The sequence below is a fragment of the Aulostomus chinensis genome, chromosome 8, assembly GCF_037954235.1.
Source record: "Aulostomus chinensis isolate RoL2024-O1b breed Wild chromosome 8, RoL_Achi_v1.0, whole genome shotgun sequence".
In the NCBI taxonomy this organism is placed as follows: Eukaryota; Metazoa; Chordata; class Actinopteri; order Syngnathiformes; family Aulostomidae; genus Aulostomus; species Aulostomus chinensis.
In genome coordinates this window covers 28,552,084-28,572,980 of record NC_141327.1, presented here as the reverse complement: position 1 = coordinate 28,572,980, position 20,897 = coordinate 28,552,084, and the positions used below count along the sequence as shown (strand labels likewise).

General features: G+C 46.3%; 1 protein-coding gene across 1 annotated transcript; it reads left to right on the top strand.

Moving 5' to 3' along the window:
- The first annotated feature begins 654 nt into the window (after positions 1-654).
- LOC147257979 (uncharacterized) lies at positions 655-18,780 on the top strand. The gene is made up of 7 exons (XM_086212273.1): positions 655-1,588; positions 9,516-9,618; positions 11,927-11,992; positions 12,108-12,304; positions 13,734-14,811; positions 16,994-17,151; positions 17,884-18,780. The coding sequence occupies exons 1-6, from the start codon at positions 1,517-1,519 to the stop codon at positions 17,119-17,121; spliced, it is 1,644 nt and encodes a 547-aa protein (XP_086068399.1). The 5' UTR covers positions 655-1,516; the 3' UTR covers positions 17,122-17,151; positions 17,884-18,780.
- The last annotated feature ends 2,117 nt before the right edge of the window (positions 18,781-20,897 follow it).

Below are 20,897 nucleotides of genomic sequence, written 5' to 3'. Positions count from 1 at the left end.
ATTATTGACTTTTGTGATGGAGCAGTAAGTGTGTGTGTGTGTGTGTGGGGGGGGGGGGGGTGTTAATCAAAAGGCTACTGTAGAGAAAAGCGAAGCGTTACCCTCCACAACAATGACACACCCTGGTGCTCAGGTCTCTTTGGTCCTAATAAGGAGGTGGTCCTGCCTTCAAGAGGAGAGGATCTGAGCCCCTGTAGGACCAGAGTCAAGGCAGAAATGGTTAAACGTACATTTCCGGTTCCTTGCCTTCAAAATAAAACTCTGCAATTCCCGGACTTGTTGCATTGTCGCCACCTTCCAGAATCAGAACTATCTGAGCAGCAGGAGGCTGTTATGAAAAGTGTTACAGGTGTTTTTTTTTTTTTAAACAAGAGCACCTAAAGTTGGAAATGATCCAGGTGACAAGGTTGAAGGTAGATTACACAAACTGACAAGAACGTCTGCTCATCTACATTTTAGGAAAAGAAATAAAGCTCTGAGTTCTGAAAAGAATTAAGCTGGTGTCTATGTGATGGCGTCATCATCAGTATTCGTCATTTCACTGGCTCCTCATTACAGATGTAGTTTTCAGATGGGAGGTGTTTTGTTTTGAAATACTACTTACGCCATTTCCGGTGCGCGCGTATATATCTCTGACTTAACGGCCTAAACTTCAGGAGGGAGGCCGTGATTGTATTTGGAAAAGCTGCTCGTTGCTACAGACGCAGAGAGGAGAAGCGCGTAACGGCCGCTGCAAGCTGGCCGAGCGGAGCCGGTGAACGAGACACCGGGACACGGAGAGCGCCGAGATACATACGCAGGCTCCAGGCCACAGACACACACACACACACACACACACACACACACCGAGGGGAAACGGATCATCTCTGTGTTCAGTCGAGAGGAATTTTGATTTTTGCAGCCGGGGATCCAGAGCATTACGCACGGAGCCGCGCCGAGTAAAAGCTTTTACGCGCGGAGCTTTTGGAGATGCTGCGGCTCCACTCAGCAAACGCTGCTGCGCCCCTCAACATTTCACCTGCTAATTTGAAACGGGTGCTCGGAATCTAATTGTTTTTTTTATTGTTTTGTTTTTTTTTCTTTCATTTCGTGGATCTTTGACAGGTGGAATGGACGCTTCACGCACCCCGGTACACGCCGACAGATCATATTTTAATTACACGTTTGGATCGGCGGCGGGATCTGACCGGGACTCGGTCCTGCACCACAGACTGATATAATAGCAGGTGTTGCTTCTGTGTCCCTTATTACGCACCTGCCCCCCCCCCCCCCCCCCTTGACGTCTCGTTTTTTAAGTTCTCCAAACACGGCCATGGACGGAGTCAGACGTCTAGCCTGACTGTGAGTCAGCGTGAGCAAACATTTGAACGAACGACGCTCATACGCACGCAGTGACACATTTGGGATATTTAATAGTCTTGCACAAGCGGACGAGGCTCGGTGCAGCCGGGGGATTGGACGCCGAGGTGCTAAATGCCCAGCCGGTCGCTTGCGGCTCCTCAGGCTGGGCGGCAACATGAGGTCCTGGGTCCTGCTGCTGCTGCTGGCTGCGCTCTCAGCAGCCCGTCTGCGGCTCGGGGGCGCTGAGGTAAGACCCCGATGGACACACTCTGACCTCCAGGCCGTGAAACCTCATCGCCGCAGCCTGTTCTGCGTGCTGGGTGACACCTTCAGCTTAGAATAACTGGTGATGGAGCCTAAATGTGGCGCTTACTACCAAGCGAACAACCATCAAAATGAAGTGAAGTATTTGTTTACTCACCTTAACATTTGAGATCTGTGAGCAGGAGATATTCGCAGCTACAGAGAGTGACAGGGTTGGTTGAGCCACAATTGACTGTTTGGTTCATTCTGGAGGGACAGTTTGGGACATGAAGCTGACATGCAGATGTTCCTGATGGGGATGACTTAAATTTCATTCGGTCTTCTTGTGTGCATTTCTGTCGAGGTTGATATTCAATGAAGAGAGCAGAAAAAAATCTAAACACCACATTGGGTAGTCCTCACTGTGTCCCTGCCAGCGTGACCTTTGACCACCAAAACCTTTTCAGTTCATCCTTGAGTCCCAGTGGATGCTGGAAGTTGAAGAAACTTCTTCCCAGGTTCATTTTCAGGCCAGGAGAAATTAAGGAAAAATAAGAGGCTGTGACTTCATGCTGCGACTCAGATGTGTCACGTAGACAGTGTCAGTCATGAGACGAGATCAGACCTGGACTCGTGATCGCGACCTTCACCCGTCAGAAGCGTTGGGCATTCATCACCGCCTGTGGTCACTTTCACCAACCGTTCTTCAGGGCAAGAGAGAAGAATCGCAGCACTGCTGTGTAGGTTTGTGTGACAGGCAGCTGGTGCTGGTTCTCTCTGTCTGTCCTTGTCAGGGTTCTAGACTGAAGTGTTGCATGGAAGAGTCTCACACACTCTCTCTCTCTCTCTCTCTCACACACACACACACACACACACACACACACACACACAGAGGGAGACAGGGGAGAGAGGCCCTTGGCTGGGGGCCCAGCAGCAGGAGATCACTACTGTACAGAGCTGCAGCCAAAATCCCTCCGTCAGCTCAGCGGCTGTTTTCACCACAACAACGAAGTCCTGATGTCATTGGTTGACATTGTTGTTTGCTTCTCGACAGTAAACAGAAGCTCTCAGGGGCCCAAACAAAGACCGAGCAAGGAAAGACCATCTTAGCCGGGTCCTCCTCGGACTGGGTTCCCTGACTATGACCGCCTCCTGTTGACACGTCAAATACTTCTGATGGTTCCCGGAGCGTCTGAGACACGGGGCGATCAGCTCACTGAGACCTGGTTGTTGCGGATAAGAAGGTGTTATTAACTATGAATGCGAGTGCGCGTTTTACTAGACGTTCTCTGACGTTGCTAAACAAACTGTCGGTCGTGTAGAGGAGCCGTAAGAGGACCCCTGGTGGTAGCCTGATGTGCTGTGAAGGGACTTCACTCCTCAGTCGACTCCTGGGAACGTTTACTGATGCCGTCATGGTCGCCAAGTGGTAGAACTTTCCTGCTAAATACCTGGAAACCTCCAAGAAATGTTCCATGGGAAGTTAAGCTCAGGTATTTGGGGATCCTATTTTTTTGTGGCTCTTCGTCTGCAGAAGCAGAGCTCAGCGTCATGTTGTCAGGTCCTTCGTCTGTCCGTCCCATTCTTGTTGATTTGGAAAACCTCAAAGGAATTTCCTCAAATTTGGCTCAAACGTCCACCGGGACTGATGACCCAAAAAAAGATTTTGGTGGTCAAAAGTCACCGTGATGGTGTGGAAACCAGCGACTCAGGATCAGTTTCTTCTCCCAACATCACACGTGTCCCTGTTGTTGAGTCTGTTCTCAGATCATTTGTCCAGTTGCCAAAGGAAGGGCCTGAGATAACTTCTGTTTCTGAACACTTTGACTTATTGTTGTTGCACTTCTTCTTGTAGTTTTTTTTTCCTCAAGTAATCCAAAAAAAAATAGAGAGAGAGAGAGAGAGAGAGAGAGGGTGGAACCTGGCTGTCAAGCTTGTTGAACCTGCTGCAACTCTTTGTTATGATGTTTATGGGTTAAGAAACAAACTTCATGCTTCATGGACATCTGACGTCTTTTAATATGTGAGCCTGACCTTCCATGTGACCCGAGTGTGAGACAGCGTCAGGCCCCGTCCAAGTGTTTGTGACACGGTCATCCCCATGGTGACATCATTGATGTCTTCAGTCTGACACACGCACGCACACACACGCACGCACACACACGCACACACATGCACACACACACACACACACAAATTTTTAAATCCATTTAAACCAGACTGGAGTCTGATACAAACACATGTACACGTCAGGTCAGAGCTCAGGTCTTTCATCATCTGCCTGTTTAAATGACAACTGACACATCAACACACACACACACACACACACACACACACACGCACACACTGACAAGCAGCTGATGGCTTGTGAACAGGTTGCTGTCTGACTATTGTCTGCGCAGGCGAGCTCGGATGATTCGCTGCTGCCCAGCTTGATCCATTTTACATAAGAACAACAACTAATCTGCCAGGGATTTCACAGACTTTGTGTGCGTGTGTGTGTGTGTGTGTGTGTGTGTGTGTGTGTGTGTGTGTGTGTGTGTGTGTGTGTGTGTGTGTGCGCGCGCTCACATCTGGGAGCATGAGCGGTTGTAGCTGGACATGTGTTAGTGGACATATGTGCTTGTGTTTCTGTGTGCTGGGGGGTTGCATGTGTGTCAGATAGAAAAGCGCAGTGCAGCGTAAGAGTATTTGTTTGTAAGCTCACTTTAGTGCAATGAAGCAGTTGTGGAATTGCAAATTGGAAGAAAAAACACAAAAATTTGAAATAATTAAAGTAAAAGGTGTGAAACATAAACATGTTTGTAGGAATCCATTTAAGGGCAGTGCAATAAAAGTACAGAGCATCATGGTTACTGGACCGGCACTTCAGAGCGGAGACTCGGTCTGAACCTGATCCAGACTCAGCCAACCTCAGCTGAACTCAAGTTTGAGCTAAACAGCTTTGGTAAACCGGGTGTGATTCACATCTTTGGATGCAGCAGAATGCACACGCTGGAAAATGGCAGATGATGACTGCAGTAAACGTTTCCGTGGTAACGGCTATGGATTTTAAACTTAAGAGCAGTCATCGGTGCCGTTTTTCTCTGCAAGATTGCCAAAAAAACTGCTCTGAAAACAAAGAAGTACTTCCAGATACGGATATGGAGGTGAGCTCGTCTCTCGCTCAAGTGTTGGTGGCTCACCGGTCGTACAGCAGGATGACGAAGATGTGAATCACACTGGAGGGGTTGTTTGGGACAGTTTTGCTGTTGTTAGCCATCGGTCTCCGTTAGCTTCAAGCTAAACATACGTGTCTGGCTCATTCTGCATTCAGAAAGACGTGATGCACGAGGGGGAAAAAAAAAACCTCTCGTGAGCTCAAGACGGCTATTTGTGAATACTTGAAAGGCAAAATACAGTCTTTGTGTTTGAGATGGGACAGCTTATACGTGCCCTTGTGTGTCCACAAGTGTGTTGTTTTTGCCGTAGCTCCGCCCACCGCGATGATGCCCCTTGAGAGTGCACTCTCTGACTCCCAGGCTAACGCACTGCAGTGGAACCTACAGAACGTGAACGGAACTCCGCTCAGTTCAGGGCTGATTGAAGCGTGCACATACCAGAGCAAATCGAATCCCAGCTGTGTTAGTTAGTCCGACTTTGAAAAGTCCAGATTTTAGTCAGCCTGACCCAGTAAATTGACTTTTTCTATCGTATAAAGAGAGCTGGAAACTGTGTGTGTGTGTGTGTGTGTGTGTGTAGTCAGCTGGCCCCATAATTACATTCCATTACACCTCACCTTTCTCCTCAAACATTCCATACAATCTCTTTGCCTTCCAGGCTTCCTCCACTGCGAGGCCCTGTGCAGTGTTTGGTGTGTTTTCTTGAATGTGTGCTGCTGGATCCTCACATCCTACCAGACAACCCTCCTGACCTTAGAGCTCAGCCACGGTCTCACCATGATTTAGACATGAAGAATTGACCGTCTCTCTAAAGTGACATGGATCATAAACGGCGGGTATTGGTATCATAGGAGACCTTTTTTTTAAACTCTGCCTTGGTTAATTGAGCTTAGCTTAGCGTGCTAATCTCAGGTTGTTGTCCAGTTTGAAACAACCGGCTTCTTGTTTGTCCATGCGAGGAGCCGTTTCCCCTCTGTGGCTTGCTCTCACTAATTTGTATGTTTGAGCATGTGTGTGTGCGATTAACACTGTCACTCTAATGATAGCTTGTCGAAGAGTAAAAACTGCCCCTGTGTGTGTGTGTGTGTGTGTGTGTGTGTGTGTGTGTGTGTGTGTGTGTGTGTGTGTGTGTGTGTGTGTGGGCTCACTGGATAAATTGGGTGGACAGCTAAGTGGTTAAGCGTCTGAATGTGAACTGGAAAAGTGGGGGGCGTGTGTGTGTGTGTGTGTGTGTGTGTGTGTGTGCGTGTGTTTACTTAACTAGGTCAGCCAATGGCTTGTGAAAGTCATCCAGGTGTCTCGAGCCACCGCCGCCCACAAAGCAGACAGAGCGAGCGGGGAAGAGAGGCTGTGGATGGAAAACTCACTTTCAGAGATGCAGAAAAAAATGACAATAAAAGACATTCTGTCCACTCACTCATACTAACCAACATAAAAAGTAACCTCCTGTTTTTGTTTATTTTTAGGGAAAAATGCCAAAATACGAACAAAAACAAAACTCCATTGTTCTCCTGCAAGGACTTCAGGGACCACCTGACGCAGGAATTCATCTCCAGCACCCCAGCGATAGCATTTATCCAATAATGGATCACTTTGTAGATCGAGGCATATCATCTTTGAATTTAATGAGCATCATATGATGCAAGAACTTAGCACTCTAAATTTACATCAAATTGATTCAATTTTTAGTTTCAGGGTTTTCAATTGTCTCCATCAGGGCTGCCCAAAGTGAGGCTCTTGGCCCAGATTTGGCCTGTTTTAAGGTTCGATGTGGGCCACCAGATGTAAAAGATGATTGGTGAAAATAAATGAATGAATAAATAGAAGAATGTTTACTAAGATATATAACAACAGAGAATGAGCTTGCGTCTGTGCCCCAGCCCATTCAGCTTCTGCTACCAGAAGTGGGGTTTGGCCCAATTTTGCTTCTCACACAATGGTTAGAAGATGTGCGTGACATGCGCATCGCCTCTGCTACGCAAAGGGCCAGCACCACCGGAGTCCAGCGTGTTTCATTTATTTAACACACACACACACACACACGCACACACACACACACACACACACAAAAATCAGGTTCCTCCTCACACGCCTCACCTGCCCCTGGTGTAAAGATGCTGAAGTTTCAAAGCGTCAAGCTGATCAGCTGACAGAGGTCACATGCAGTGAAATCTGATTTAAACGTGGTTTAGCCGGGACAAAATGTCCCTGCAGTCTGTTGATGGAGTTGGAGGCAGGAAAAGAGAGAGACAGAGGGAGAGTAATGAGTAGAGTCAACATGACATTATTGAGTTTCCACCAATGTGGCTGACGTCCTTGGTCCATATTCTTGATACTTTCATGACCAAAAAGTGTGTCTGCCCAATATTAGTGATGTTTATTTGCTCTTATTGATTTTACTGGACAGTTTGAGTCCTTGTAAGATTGTTGAGTCGCAGGATTGACCTTTAGCCATGCCGCCTTTACCTCTGAACTTCACTTACATCACGTTATTGCTGTGCAACGTTAGATATGTTTGGACTGCATGTCCAGAATAATCACCCTGCCTTGCTTGTACCTCCAAAGTTCAGTGTTTGCTAACCTGCAGTGCCTCTCACACTGGATAAACAGTCACTGTGTTTTATCCCATCAGGGAGGAGTGCTGGAATATTGAAGAACATGAGGCTGGAGTTGAAAACTTAAAAAAATATTTATTTTTCATATTTTTACCCTGAAATCATCCACACCACTTCCCAGGTCTCCATCAAAATATTTTGAACAATTGTTAGAAAAGGTTAATTCCTCCGATGACTCATAATATCCCCATATTTCAAGAATGTGCCCCGCCCACAGTGTATGACGTTGTATCCAGAATCATAAATTTGGTAACAAACCAGCTCAGGATGGAAGTGAGAAGTCGTGGCATCTCGTGGAGAGTTATCTGAAACATTTTAATCTCATATTCTTAGCACTCCTTCATTTATTTTGGCATTTTCCTGGCATGTGACAGTATCAAACGCTGCTCTGACATGGGAGCTGCTCACAGCCCCCCCAAAAAAGCTGAATGTGGGACAGAGCATGGAGTAACGTGTTTTTGATCTTCATAAAGAAACCGCTGGAGTTCTTTAAAAACAGCCAAACTGAATTCATAATGAATTCCTGCAACGGCATTCATTAAAAGTTCATTAAAAATCACATTCCTCCTCTTTTCCCCAGTGATGCTTAAATTACTTGCATTGGATATCTGGTAAATTTCTAGGGTTTCTTTTTTGTTTTGTTTTTTGGAACGTGCATGATTTCTAAATAGTAGAACTTTCTTTCAAAATCCAAGAACCATCAGTGCTGCAGAACCTTGCGTTATATGTTTGCACTGTGTCTGATCGCACACTAGAGAGTCGGGGAAGGAAAGGGGCTGAGGACTACAAGAGTTTTTGTGGGTAAACAGAAAAGTGACAACGGCAACAACAAACACAGATCACAACATCGTTTCCTCTGCAGGAGGAAGTGAAACTGGAGCAAGTGCTGGCTGAGACGCATCTCTGGCTACATCACGTCTCCATTCCCACGTGTCATTTCCTCTTTCGGTCCTTGAATAATGAATGTGTGACTTTTCTTGCGTTGATAAAGACAAGTATGTTTCCGCTCATCTTCCGAGAGACATTCGTTCCTCTGCCGCTCTCTATGTTGGCGTCTCATTCCAAGTACACCGCTTGTTTTTCCCTCAATAAGATATAGTTAGAGCTCAACAGTTGTGCCTTTCACAGGTTCTTGAGTCCCAGTTTGGGAGGCTGGATAATCGGAGGGACGTAGTCAACTAATGTTGGTCCTTCAGGGGCCCTGTTTGGTCAGACTGAACATGTACCTATTCTTCCAATGAGTAGCAGGCTATAAAAGAGTCAATACACCTTTTATAACTCAGTTTTGTAGACTGAGATCAACCAAATGTCCAGGATACAAACAAGATTTGTCTTTTAGCATGTGCATTCATGCCATTTGTTTCTACTGACACTGAAATGGGTGCTGGATTATGTTATGTCTTTTGGAAAAGTAGATTTCATCACTCGCTGACAACAGATCCCGGTCTAGTTAGGTTTAGGCTCAGAAACATTTGGTTAAGATATCAGCTAAGACAAAAAGTTCCACATAGCCGTTATTGGCGGAAGTTTCTCTGCTTGGAGGGGCAGGTCTGGATCGAAGAACTAGCTGTGGCCTGAGCGGCAGTTGTAACTAAGAGGCAACTGTAGCCTGAGAGCTAGCGGTAGCCTGAGAGCTAGCTGTAGACTGAGAATTCGCTGCTAGCCATATCTTGAGAATTAGCTTAGCCTGAGAGCTAGATATAGCATGATTGATAGCTATAGCCTAAAAGCTAGCTTAAAGTTAGCTGTAGATGGTGGCTAGCTGTAGCCTCAGAGCTGACTGCAGCCTGATGGCTAGTTGTTGCCCAAAGCTACCTGTAGCATGAGAGCGAGCTGTAGCCTGAAAGCTAGCAGAAGCCATAATGTGACTGCATCTTCCTTTCCCCGTTATCACAGCACAGAGATCAAATTGTTTTGTTTAGAAGAATCTACAAACTCAGAGGCATTCGATTGCTCTGGATTGAATAGTTTGGTGCCGGCTCTCAGTTGGAACCAGGTTGCAATTCCCATCCTATCAGACATGGCTGACCCGTGGAGGGTCTGTGTCAGTGCACTATGTGCCCTAATTGCTACGTTTAAGTCAAACTTCACCAAAATCCTCACTATTAGCTCTTGCAAACATAGCTAACAGCTGTCTGCTTGTATGTCTTTCCAGGGCGATCCACTCCCTGCGTCGCTGGTCGACCTGGTGAGGAATTCTCCCATCTCGTCTGTGGATGACCTGAAACTGCTGCTGCAGCAGGAGACCAACGCAATAGGTACTAACGACCTGGACACACACACTAATAACACAGACACGGAGGAGGTTAGCATGTGGGTGTGTCTGCAGGGGCCTGGAATGCAGGAAGAGAGCAACAGAGAGAGTATCAGTGTTCATGCTGGGCAATATTTACCCAAGACAGTGTCAAGAAAGAACCTATGAGCCAGAGAGAGAGAGAGAGAGAGAGAGAGAGAGAGAGAGACCTTGATGGACAAACTCAGCCACACAGAGAAAAAAAAAACTACACAAGGTCACTGCATTGTTCTCCTGGATTCCTCTCAGGTTTTAGAATATGAATGTTTGTTTATGTGACACCCCCCCCCCCCACACACACACACACACACACACTCACCACCACCCACAACAGTCCAAACAAACTTGTACACAGTCAGACGCTTGCACACGCAGCGCCGCAGGCCTTAAAAAAATTGCATTAATTTTATCCTTTGGAGTCACACATACATATATTAATAGATGATCCTTTGATCATTCCATAACGCATAAATAAAACCCTGACATAACAGCGACCACAGAGAGGAACCAACACGGCAAGTCTGCTCAGAAACAGGCCATGAGGCAGTGACTCAGACTGTGTGTTTTTATCCAGAACAAACTTTTTTGTCCCTCCCAAGCCTTTTTGGAGTTTTAGCAGCTGCATTAGCGGCCTGTGAGTGTGGAGTTGAGGCTCCACAGGACTTTCAATGTTCTTGGATCTTCTTTTCGTCATTCATGTTGTTCTGTTTTTTTGTTTTTTGGGGGGGGGGGGGGCTTGCTTCTGTTTTCCTTTATCTCAGTCTGAACTGGGTTCCATCTCCTTTCGTTTAATTTATTGTCTCTGGTTTCATGTTGGCTTTGAAAGTCGAGGGGGAAACATCTGAATCTGATTGGCAAGTTTGTAAGAATCGCAAAGATTTAAAGTTGCTCACAATTCCCCTAACCTGCCATAGAGTGGTGCGTGTGACAGGAGTTAACTGTAGCTAAAGATAATTTAAGCTTTTTGTACAACTACATGAAATACAACATTCGTGAATTCAAAGCATTTATGTGCCTGAAACAGTGTTAGCTAACAAGCAGCTAAACAAAACTAAACAAGCTGCTGCAAAAATTAAAAATCATGGCACTAAAATAGAAGAAATGCGAAGCTAGCTGCTAGCTTTGTACCCAATGGTTCCAATGGCTATCAGCTGAGGGAACCATAGAGATGCTAACCTCCTAGTTAGCCTACAACAATACATCGTGCCTGCGGCGCACTATTACAGCGACAGTTAGCTTTTCAGGCTTGGCGTGAGCCTGAAGGTTTATCACCAGATTTGGGGAGCGACTGAAAGAATGTGATACCACTATTACGCTAGTTTTGCTTGTTTAGATTGTATGTGGCGTTTTGACTTCTGCTGTGTGTGAAGTGTGTGAACAGTAGCGGCGTCTAGAGTGACCTACCTTATGCATAATGTCTGGTTCCTCTCAGCACAGAAAATTCTGTGCCGCCACTCTGTATGCATTTTGATCCAGACAGCAAACCGTGACGGCGGTGCAATCTTCCCAGCTTTCATCAGCTGTATAAAAAGAGCTACTGACTCACTTTAGCTGGCTTATCCAGAGAGAGACTGGAGGAAGTCCACGACTCCTTCTTCGCACGACAGTGACTCACTGTTGTCTCTGGAGCCATTCCTACACATGGTACCTTTAACAGAACTGAATGGGTTGCATGCTAGTGAATCAAAGAAGAATCGGAAAAGCCTCTCAGAATGAGGAGAAGGGAAAAAGACTGTTGTAAAACTTTCTGCAGACACACACACATGCGCGGGCACACGCACACACACTCACGCACGCACACACACACGCGCACGCACACTGGCCAAAAGCAATCTACACCAAGGATATAATTAGGACTAAAGGGCAAAAGTATGGAATGACGACATATGTGAGTGTGCAAACACACACGCACGCGCACACACACACACACACACACACACACACACACACACACACACACACACCAGCTATATTTAGTGACTCATATCTCTCCTCAACAGTATACTTGACAGCGTTGAGATGAATTGCAGCAGAAAATAGCCTAATTGTTTTAGCAGGAGGAGAAAAATGGCTTTCTTTGTGTTTGGAACAATGAACTTGGCTAAAACCGCCCGACTGCCTCATGTGTTTTACAGATTTATTTCAGCGCTTTTAAAAGTTGCGGTTCAGTGTTGACTATTTTTTTCCCCCAGATACAGGTTATTGACAGACTGTGTTTTTGTCTCTCCACCTCTCTCCTGTTATATCTCACCCAATCTTCCTGGTTCCTCAAGGAGAGGAAGAGGATGAGCATGATTTCCTCACAAACCACACACGCGGCCGATACACTAGAAGTCTCGGTAGGTTCTGATTCCGCCCTTTTGACATTTTTTTTTAAAATTCATCTTTCATCACTTTTTGTGTCACTCCTACCAGAGCCCTTATTCTCTTCTCTCTGCTTGTCACCCTGACCAGTGGAAGCCCAGCTTGCCGAGCTGGCAGCCTGTAAAGTCCGGACGGAGGTGATGGAGGTGACGAGGTCCATGTTGGACCGCCGCAATGCCAATTTCATGCTGTGGCCCCCCTGCGTTGAGGTGCAGCGATGCTCTGGCTGCTGCAACAGCAGGCAGATGCAGTGTGTCCCCACCGTCACTTCCAGCAGATACCTGCAGGTAAACCGCTCACACGGCAGAGGCGACACGTGCTTTATATTTGGTACTGGACAGTAATTCTGAAACTGTTGACACTGCAGTAATCCTGCCTGGAAGGCGTGCTGCTTTCTAGTTAAAGTATCACGTTATATAAAACCGTTATTTATCATGTAGGAAAAATAGAAGATTTGAAGAGAAATGGACTTGAAATTATCTGCTCATGTAGCAAAATAAGTTTACTTGACAAGAAATCGTATAAAAGCAATATTCTATTTCTCACTGAATTGATTGGCTAATTGTGTCTCGTATTCGGTGACATGATACACTTAGATAAATACACCACATACTGCAATATATTGTGGGATTTTAATGTGCAGTTTATCACATGTTTTTCAAGATGATGCGAGAGACATTTCACCATTCTTGCTGAGAGTTGGGCGAGAAGATGGACCGACCTTTGGCCTAACTGTCAGATAAATGTGATGCTACTTAGCTTAGCATGTTTAGGGAAAAGGTGGGAACAACTTGCACGGCTCCATCTACAGTAAAGGTGGCACCCCTTTGGAGCCCCCTCTTCACATTGAATCAGTGTTATTTTTTTGCACAGATAAATACAAGCAAGGTATAGCACGCCAGTTGTGACCGTCAGAGGTGCTGGTAGTCAAAAACCTCCAGACACACACAGGCAGCTCCTTCTCTCTGTTCCCAAACACCAAACTATGCGAACCAGCTGCTGGCTCAGCTTCAGATTAGGAGTTGGGATGTAAGAGTGGCGGCCTGTCGTCTGAATCCCTGAGTCGAATCCACCAACACCCTTGAACTAAAACTATTTTTTTAAGCAGACCAAGGAAATTTATGATTAAAAACTAGCAAAATTAGATTTAGAGTTTTTTTGTTTTACATGTGTGAAGAAATAGTTTGTTGCTTTTGAAATCAGATCTGATTATTTAATATTTGACTTTAGGTTTATTTTCTTAACGTTCTTGTTAAAATCCAACAAGTTGGGAAACAGTTTTCTGCGAAGCCTTTGACCTTGGACTCATTTTGCTGTTGGCCGGTGGTGCCAACACTTGGTGTCAATATACCAACCACACAGCAATTAAGAGAAAAACAAACAAGAAAATAAGAACAACATCAGCTGGATAACAATGGCCTCTGCGACGGGAGAGTATAGGACAGGAAGTGTGGAGGCTGGAGCCAATCACAACTGCAGGAAGGCACAGAGGCTCTAAACTTGTTTGTTACAGGTTACCACGCAGAACCTGAATACATAACATCTGTGATAGAACTTTTAATACAGGTACATATCTTTCATCAGAAACCACTCCTTGGCATTTAGCCACCGAATTTCCCAAGAATTATTAGCTTGTTTGGCAGTGTCCTCATCTGATCTGCATGCTCTGCTACTTGCTGACACACCTCGCTGGTCTGTATCTGCCTTTTTCTCCAGGTGATAAAGATCCAGTACATAAACACCAAGTCCCACTTTGACAAAGCCATCATCTCAGTGGAAGACCACGTCACCTGCAGGTGCCAAAAGCTCACCTCGTCCTCCTCGCCGGTCCCCATCCCTCGCTCCCCCAGTCAGAGCAACCCTAACCCCGCGCCGCAGCAGCCTCCCCAGTCCTCCCACCCCCCACTACCCCTTCCCCGAACTGCCCACCCTGCACCACCCAAGACTCTAAGCTCCAAGGCTGACCTCCATCGTCTTGATGACCTGAAGTACAACCAGCAGCACTACCACGTTGAGGAACGTGAGCCTGTGGCCCGGCAATGGCAGCAGGGGAGCTACACACAGCTGGTTCACTGGACGCAACCCAGGGTGCATCAGACACCCACGCACGTGCAGGCGGGGGGGCACCAGTCAATCGGTGGGGTGCTCAGGCCAGTCAGCAGCTGGCCATCTGAAGCGAGGGCAGAGCACAGTGTCATGGGAGGTGCTCAGCAGGTTGGGCAAGGGAGCGGATCTGAAGGAAGCAAGGAGGAAGTGTCAAATGGCGGTGGCGGCAGCGAAGGGCGTCATGCTGATCATGCACAGAGGCAGCAGCAGCTGTTACAGCATCAGCAGCAATATCAGTACCACCAACAGCAACATAACCTCAGAGGAGCAGAGAACCAAAAACTGAGGACACAATATCGACTCAACGCTCCCCAGTCGGACAGTGCCTCCCCTCCTGGTAGCCCCACCCAGGCACCTCAATCAGAACAAAACCCCACCCCTCCCATGTCAGCCAATCAGAAAGACTCAGTGACCACCCGAACACATACAGAGGTCACAAATCACCAGACAGAGACTGACACAGCTGCTCCTAAAGGAGGAAACAAGAGGGAGGAAAGTGGGTCCACCGACAGTGGGGCCTCGGCGAGGGCGCAGCCAGCCAATCAGGGAGAGGGAAAAGACTCTCTACTGCCCGCTGAAGATTTAACAGAAGAGGAGAGGAAACAAAAGCTTCTGCAGATGGTACAGAGCGACCTGGACCATCCAGTGAATCTTCATCCACATCATCCTCAGCCAAGACCAAAGCAAGGTAATACTCAGCTGTGTGTGTGTGTGTGTGTGTGTGTGTGTGTGAGACCCTTTGGTTGCTAGACGGCCACTCTACCTCCGAGCCATGCCTCCCCCTCATGCAACATGTCATTCCTTCTCAGGGGCACTCGGGTTGTGTTTGTTCTTCTTCTTCTTATGGAGACTCACAAGCATCAAATGAAAAATGAGTCATTAAATCCAAGCAAAGCAGCCTTTCAAGCCGTAATGTGGGTCAAGCGCTTGCACAGACTGGATCTAACTATCCTGTATCTTCCCATAAAGAGCATCTTTTGTTAGAACCTCCCTGACTCAAACACCCAAATCTTTCAAAACTCCATGTCCCAAGGCTTCTTGTTAAAAATGTGTCTCCCGGTCTGAATTGGCTCTCATGACGCCTCTGTAACACCCCCGAGGTTGCTCTCTCAGAGTTCTGGGAATTTTCCCTGAGCTTCCTTCGGAGCAAGAGAACAGCAAGTCATTATGAAAAGGTATTCCCAGGTCTAGATGCACTTCTCATGACAAGTGAAGCGATCTATACTGGTAAAAAGCAGCGAGGTGGCCCTTTAAGACAAGATGATCAGAGGGACTTTAACATTGACAGTGAGCTCCTGTTGCTCCAGCCCAGAGGACAGGCTTGTGCTGTACGCCATGTGCAGGACTGAGGACGAGCAAGAGGATCTGTTACACTGATTTCCAGCTTGATTACGTGACTCCACTGGAGTAGCCTTCATCCTCTGTCTGCAGCTGAGTCTTCTGATTGGCCCACAGCTGGAAGCCTGCTGAGGGGCGGGGTCCCTCTGGAGAACTTGACTCCCTTATAGAAATACTTCCATACTTCATAGAAACCCGTGGAATGACCATGACCTCTGAGCGCCACATACACGGCGGGGGCACGTAATCGCTTGCAAAAACAAGTTTGGTCGATTTTCGTCATGACCTTTTTTTTCCCCAAGGAATCGAAGCAGTGACCCACAACTTTTCTAAATATTTGTGTGCGTTTGTGCTCTGTGAAGAATTTTTGAGCCCTTGAAATGATTTTTTTTGGTTGTTTTTTTTTACTTACATGTGGGAAATTTGATTGGTTGTGGACTTCTTAACATACCGTCTTTTCAAATTACACGCCAGCACCGCAGGAACAGTGGGCCTCGTTCATCAAAAGCCTAAATGAGTTGCCGTGAGCGATCCAGAACGTTTGGTATTTATTCGTCTCAAATGAAAAGTCTTTGTGGGTTACCGAACATCCATCTGGGTGAAGGAGGCACGGGTCATACCAGAGGATGCACCTGAGAGTTTGTAGATTTTTTTTGACGGGTTTTGCTGTTGTTAGCCACCAGTCACAATTAGCTTCAAGCTAAATACAGGTGGCTGGAGTAAGAAGTAATCCGGGAGGGAGAAAAACGTCTTCATGAACTTTAGACACTTGTTTGTCAGTACTTGAAAGGCAAAATAAGCTTTGTGGGTGAAGTATAACTTTAAAACCATTGCCACCTTTAATACAAATATCTGACATTGTAAAATACCTTTAACGTCGCTGTCCAAGCGTGAGTCACTTTGACGACGTCACCCCACTGGCTGAGTGTCCTTGCATCACAACATGCATGCTGAGGGAGAGTTTCTCTGCCAGGAAGCAGCTCAGTGTACATACATGACTAAACCACATGGCCACATGTGTCCTGCTATTCTTCGCCGACCCCCAGAGATCCCAGCAGACAGGGAACTGGACTTCCCAGTGTTCATGTGACTCAAACCTGCAGGCTTTGTTTCACAGCCTTCAGAGTAGACTGAAGGTCACTACGAGAGCTCCACTCGCATGTGCTTCTCCCTCAGTGGTGCAGTGATGGACAACTTGAGGAAACTGTTTTGGTTCCAGTGTTTGTTTTGGTCTCTGAAAGCCACACCCACCGGAGGGGCGACCATGACTCGCCCTCAGTTGAGGCCGTCATTGTTTGTTAGCCTCAAAGCTGCTGTGTGGTGGGACCAGGCGATAGAACCCAGAACAAAGCTTTCATAAGCTGGCGGACTGAGAGTCTGAGACTTAAAAGGAGAGAAAAGTGCTGGATACAATTGGGACTGTTGCTAATAAGTCAACTGTCACTCGGAGTCGAGCTCATAGAGCAGCCTGCTAGCATAAAGCCATGTGTTCACTTTTGTATTCATTGTGTCCTCTACACCTTCTCTCCCAGCCGTCTCCACCGTGGCTCCTGTCTCAGCCTCCGCCCGTCAGACTCCTTTCCGACCAGCTTCCCCTCGACGCAGGAGGAAACACCGTAAACGCATCAGCAAAGCAGCCATGAGAGCCATGATCATGTAGAGCTGCAGACGACTGCAGGGAGCAATGACGGTATGAAATGAGGAATTGGGGGCGGGGGCTTTACTACACTGTAGTGCACTGCAGGGATGAATTTTTGTAGTCCAACAGGATGTTAGCTTGTCCATTGGTTCCCTCAACTAAAAGCCAATGGCACTGATACATTGGATTTGGGGTTTATTGTAGAAAATCAACTCTGTGGTGAACAAAAGATTAACTAATGACAATCACCTTTCTGATTTTTGAAGTGTAAATTCAATAGCTGGTTGTACAAAGCTATGCTAGGCTAAGCTATTTCAGTGTAGCCGCAACCAGCTCCTGCTTTCGTCATGATTAATGTCCTCGACAACCTCTGCAATCTCCTGTAGCCATTTGTTAGCAACCGGCATTTGCCAGACACATTAAAATTCATGCTGCAGACCAAAATGTTAGAATATCTTCACCTGCTGTGCAAGCACACACCAGAAACCTCCGACATCAAGCAGCTTAGACAGCATGAACCATGATCTACTTTCTTTGTGCAGTCAGCGTCTTTACCATTTGTTATAACCAACAATTTTGTGTGTACAAAAGCATTTACACGAAATGAAGAAGCTATTTAGAGGAGATACTCAGTCTGGGCCTTGCATCTTTCTTCCAGGTTGTACACTAAGAAAGGGCAAATAACAAAAGTCTGGAGAAGGACAGAATGTAGCCTCTGAGGAGAGATGGAACAAGGGATACACGGATCGTTTGTCAGAAAAATAACACTCTTTCTCCTTACAGAACTTGGTGAAGCTAATCGATCGTTTGGAGCCAGACGACCTGCTCCAGAGGAACCTGGACATACTGGAAATATGGGATTCTTGAATCGGGGGCGATGGACGCCGGTAGAAGCTCCCAGCTGATGGACACTGAGCTTGAGAGTAAGGTTTTCCTGCAGCGCCGGTGAGGACGTGTCGTCGTCCGGCGACTGCAGAGCTTCTAAAGTGCAATCTTGTGAACTCCCTGGAGCGGAGGACGTCCGTCACACTAAACACTGGAACTACAAATCCCATTCACGTGGATCGATGGAAGTTATAGCCACTTAAACACATTTGACTTTCACCTCAACTACTGACCGGTGAACGTGACTTCAATGTTTGGCGCTTCGTGTAAAACTCAAGTTGACTTGGGGGTGAAACTGGATTTCAACACTGGAGACTGAAGAGTGCAGCTGAGGCCTGGATGCCAAAACCTTACTGTTGTTCTGCCATGTCTGAATCTAACTTTATCTAACACTGGAGTAGTAATCCACTGATCGTAATACATCGACTTTAGAAACGTGCTCGACCTTGTACTGTAGCTTAACATACTGGAAAATAACCTGCTCATTTTTTACTACTGCCAGATTAAATGGAATAACAACCAAATGCCTGCCTAGATAACCTGATATGAATATCCACGTTAAAACGAGTCTTAAAGACCTGGCTGTTAGAGGCTGCGTTAGAGCCAACACTGTATGTACAAATGCTTCGATTTCTTGGCTAAAAGAAAAACTTTATTCTTAACTTATTTAAAAGGAGGATAAGAAGTCTTCCACTTATCAAGTGTAATTATTGTTGCTGACATGGTTTCAGATTATAATTATTGGTTGTACACTGTAACTGTAATGAATGTTATTTTTAATAGAAAATTAAAAAGTCCAACAAATATAAAGTGTCACCCACTCCTGATTTGCTTCTTTGAATATTTTACGCGTTCATTTCTTTCCCTGTGCGTGTAAGTTTACGTGTACAGTATTCACGAAACGGTTGACGGCTGTGTTTTGAAGGTCAAGCTACGCTCAAATTCAAACACAGCCCACGAGAAGTGCTTGACCTTCAAGCCTGCCTGGTGTTTGACGATTGCCACCGATCACATAAACACAAATCTTTTATGAGCTGAAATGGAGCAGATTAGAATGCGAGTTAGGTTATGAATGAATGAAACGCGCACCCTAAACAGGAGGGACACCACTCGCACCGAGTGAAACAGGAGGAAACAAATCTTCATTCTTTGACCCTTTCAACTGGAACGTCACCTAAAATTGCAGTCTCGATTTAGTGCAAGACCCATGAGTTTTTCCACAAATTTGCAATCATCTCAGTTTAATGTACATCACATGGAACCATCTTTATTGACTAAACAACTCCTACTATAGAAAGAAATGCATCTTTCCCAGTAAAACCACCCAGTATGAGGTAGAAGCTATCAAGAACGAAACACAACATCAAATTTACGATGTGCAGCTGCTGCAGTCGAGTGAATCTGCTGCTGGTATTCAAAGGAAACCTGTAAACTGTATTTTTGACAGTTTGTGTGTGAAGACAGGATGTCTTTTCCTGTTCAAAAACTCTATACTTTGAGTTAATTTTGCATGGTTGCTTATGTGAGCGTGTGTGAGCGTGTGTGTGTGTGTGTGTGTGTGTGTGTGTATGCATCTGTGTTTACTTGTGTACATGAACTTACAGTAGAGCCGCCTCCTAATCTTTGCCCCACGACTACACGTCCTGCAGCTCTGTCACGCAAAGGGTCAGCAGAAATGTCTGGTTGCTATAGCAACTCGGCAACGGACAAGTCAACAGAGAAGTATCGTATGGTGAAAGCGAGACGAGGGAGGGTGCTTGTCAGTCCAGGAATGGAGAGAAGATGAACGACAGAGAGGGAGACGTGGGGGGGGGGGGCATTTGGGGCGGGGGCGGGGGGCTGAACCATTACAGCGAAGTGACAAACACACACAGATAAAGTGTATTCTTAACCTTTTTTCTTCCCAAGAGTTGGGCTATGATGAGAGAAAATGGAGGAGTGGAGAAACGAAGACAGGAGAGAGAGAGAGAGAGAGAGAGAGAGAGAGAGAGACTTCCTTGAGGTGCCTCTTTAGCGACGGGGTTTCCCCTTCAAAGCTCAGACAGTCAGCAGATTCTCTCCGTTAAGAGTGATGACTCAGTGTTTTCTTTACCAGGCCTCAAGGTGCACAAACACACTCACACACACACTTCAGAAGGAGCCTCTCCCGTGAAGACCAGGTTGTGCTGCCCGAGGCTTGTCAGGGTATTGAAAAAGTCATCGAATACAAGAAGTACACTGCTGTGTGTGTGTGTGTGTGTGTGTGTGTGTGTGTGTGTGTGTGTGCGTGCACGTGTGTGTAAAAGCACAGAGAAAGTGCAGAAGAACCACGATTCAAGGTGTCTAACGCACAAAATTTCCAATAATATCAATGAAGGTCTTGTTGATGGACAGTTGCTCCTCATGTTAAAAGACGCTGAACGACTCAAAGTCAAACCAGACAATGACACGAGAACCAGAACGTTAGATCGAACACATCATCGCAGATATGAGACGGTTCTAAAACACTGGCACGGGCGGCACCGCAGGTTTGGGTACGGCTCTTCTTTGCACCATGTAAGAAGTAAAAAAAATAAAATAAAAAAAAAGGTAGAAAGAAAACAATACAGAAAGATTTGCAGGCTTTGCCAAATGTTTTGGAAATGCAGGAAAAAACAACATAATTTTTAAACTCCCAGTGTTTGTGTGAGTCTTCAGGGACTCACGTGACCATCATGATCACATAGTCGTAGTACGTCGGCCCACTGGAGAAGAGCAAGAGGGAACTGCTGCAGAAACTTCATACGTCTGACTAAACCTGAGGAAGAGGCAGATGAGCTGGGCTGAGCTGTAAAAACGCCCGTGAGACAGGACCCCCCCCCCCCCCCCCCACGCTCCTTTCTACTACAGCATTGTTTGTTCACTTTGTCTCCCGGTGCGTTGACTGCAAACCA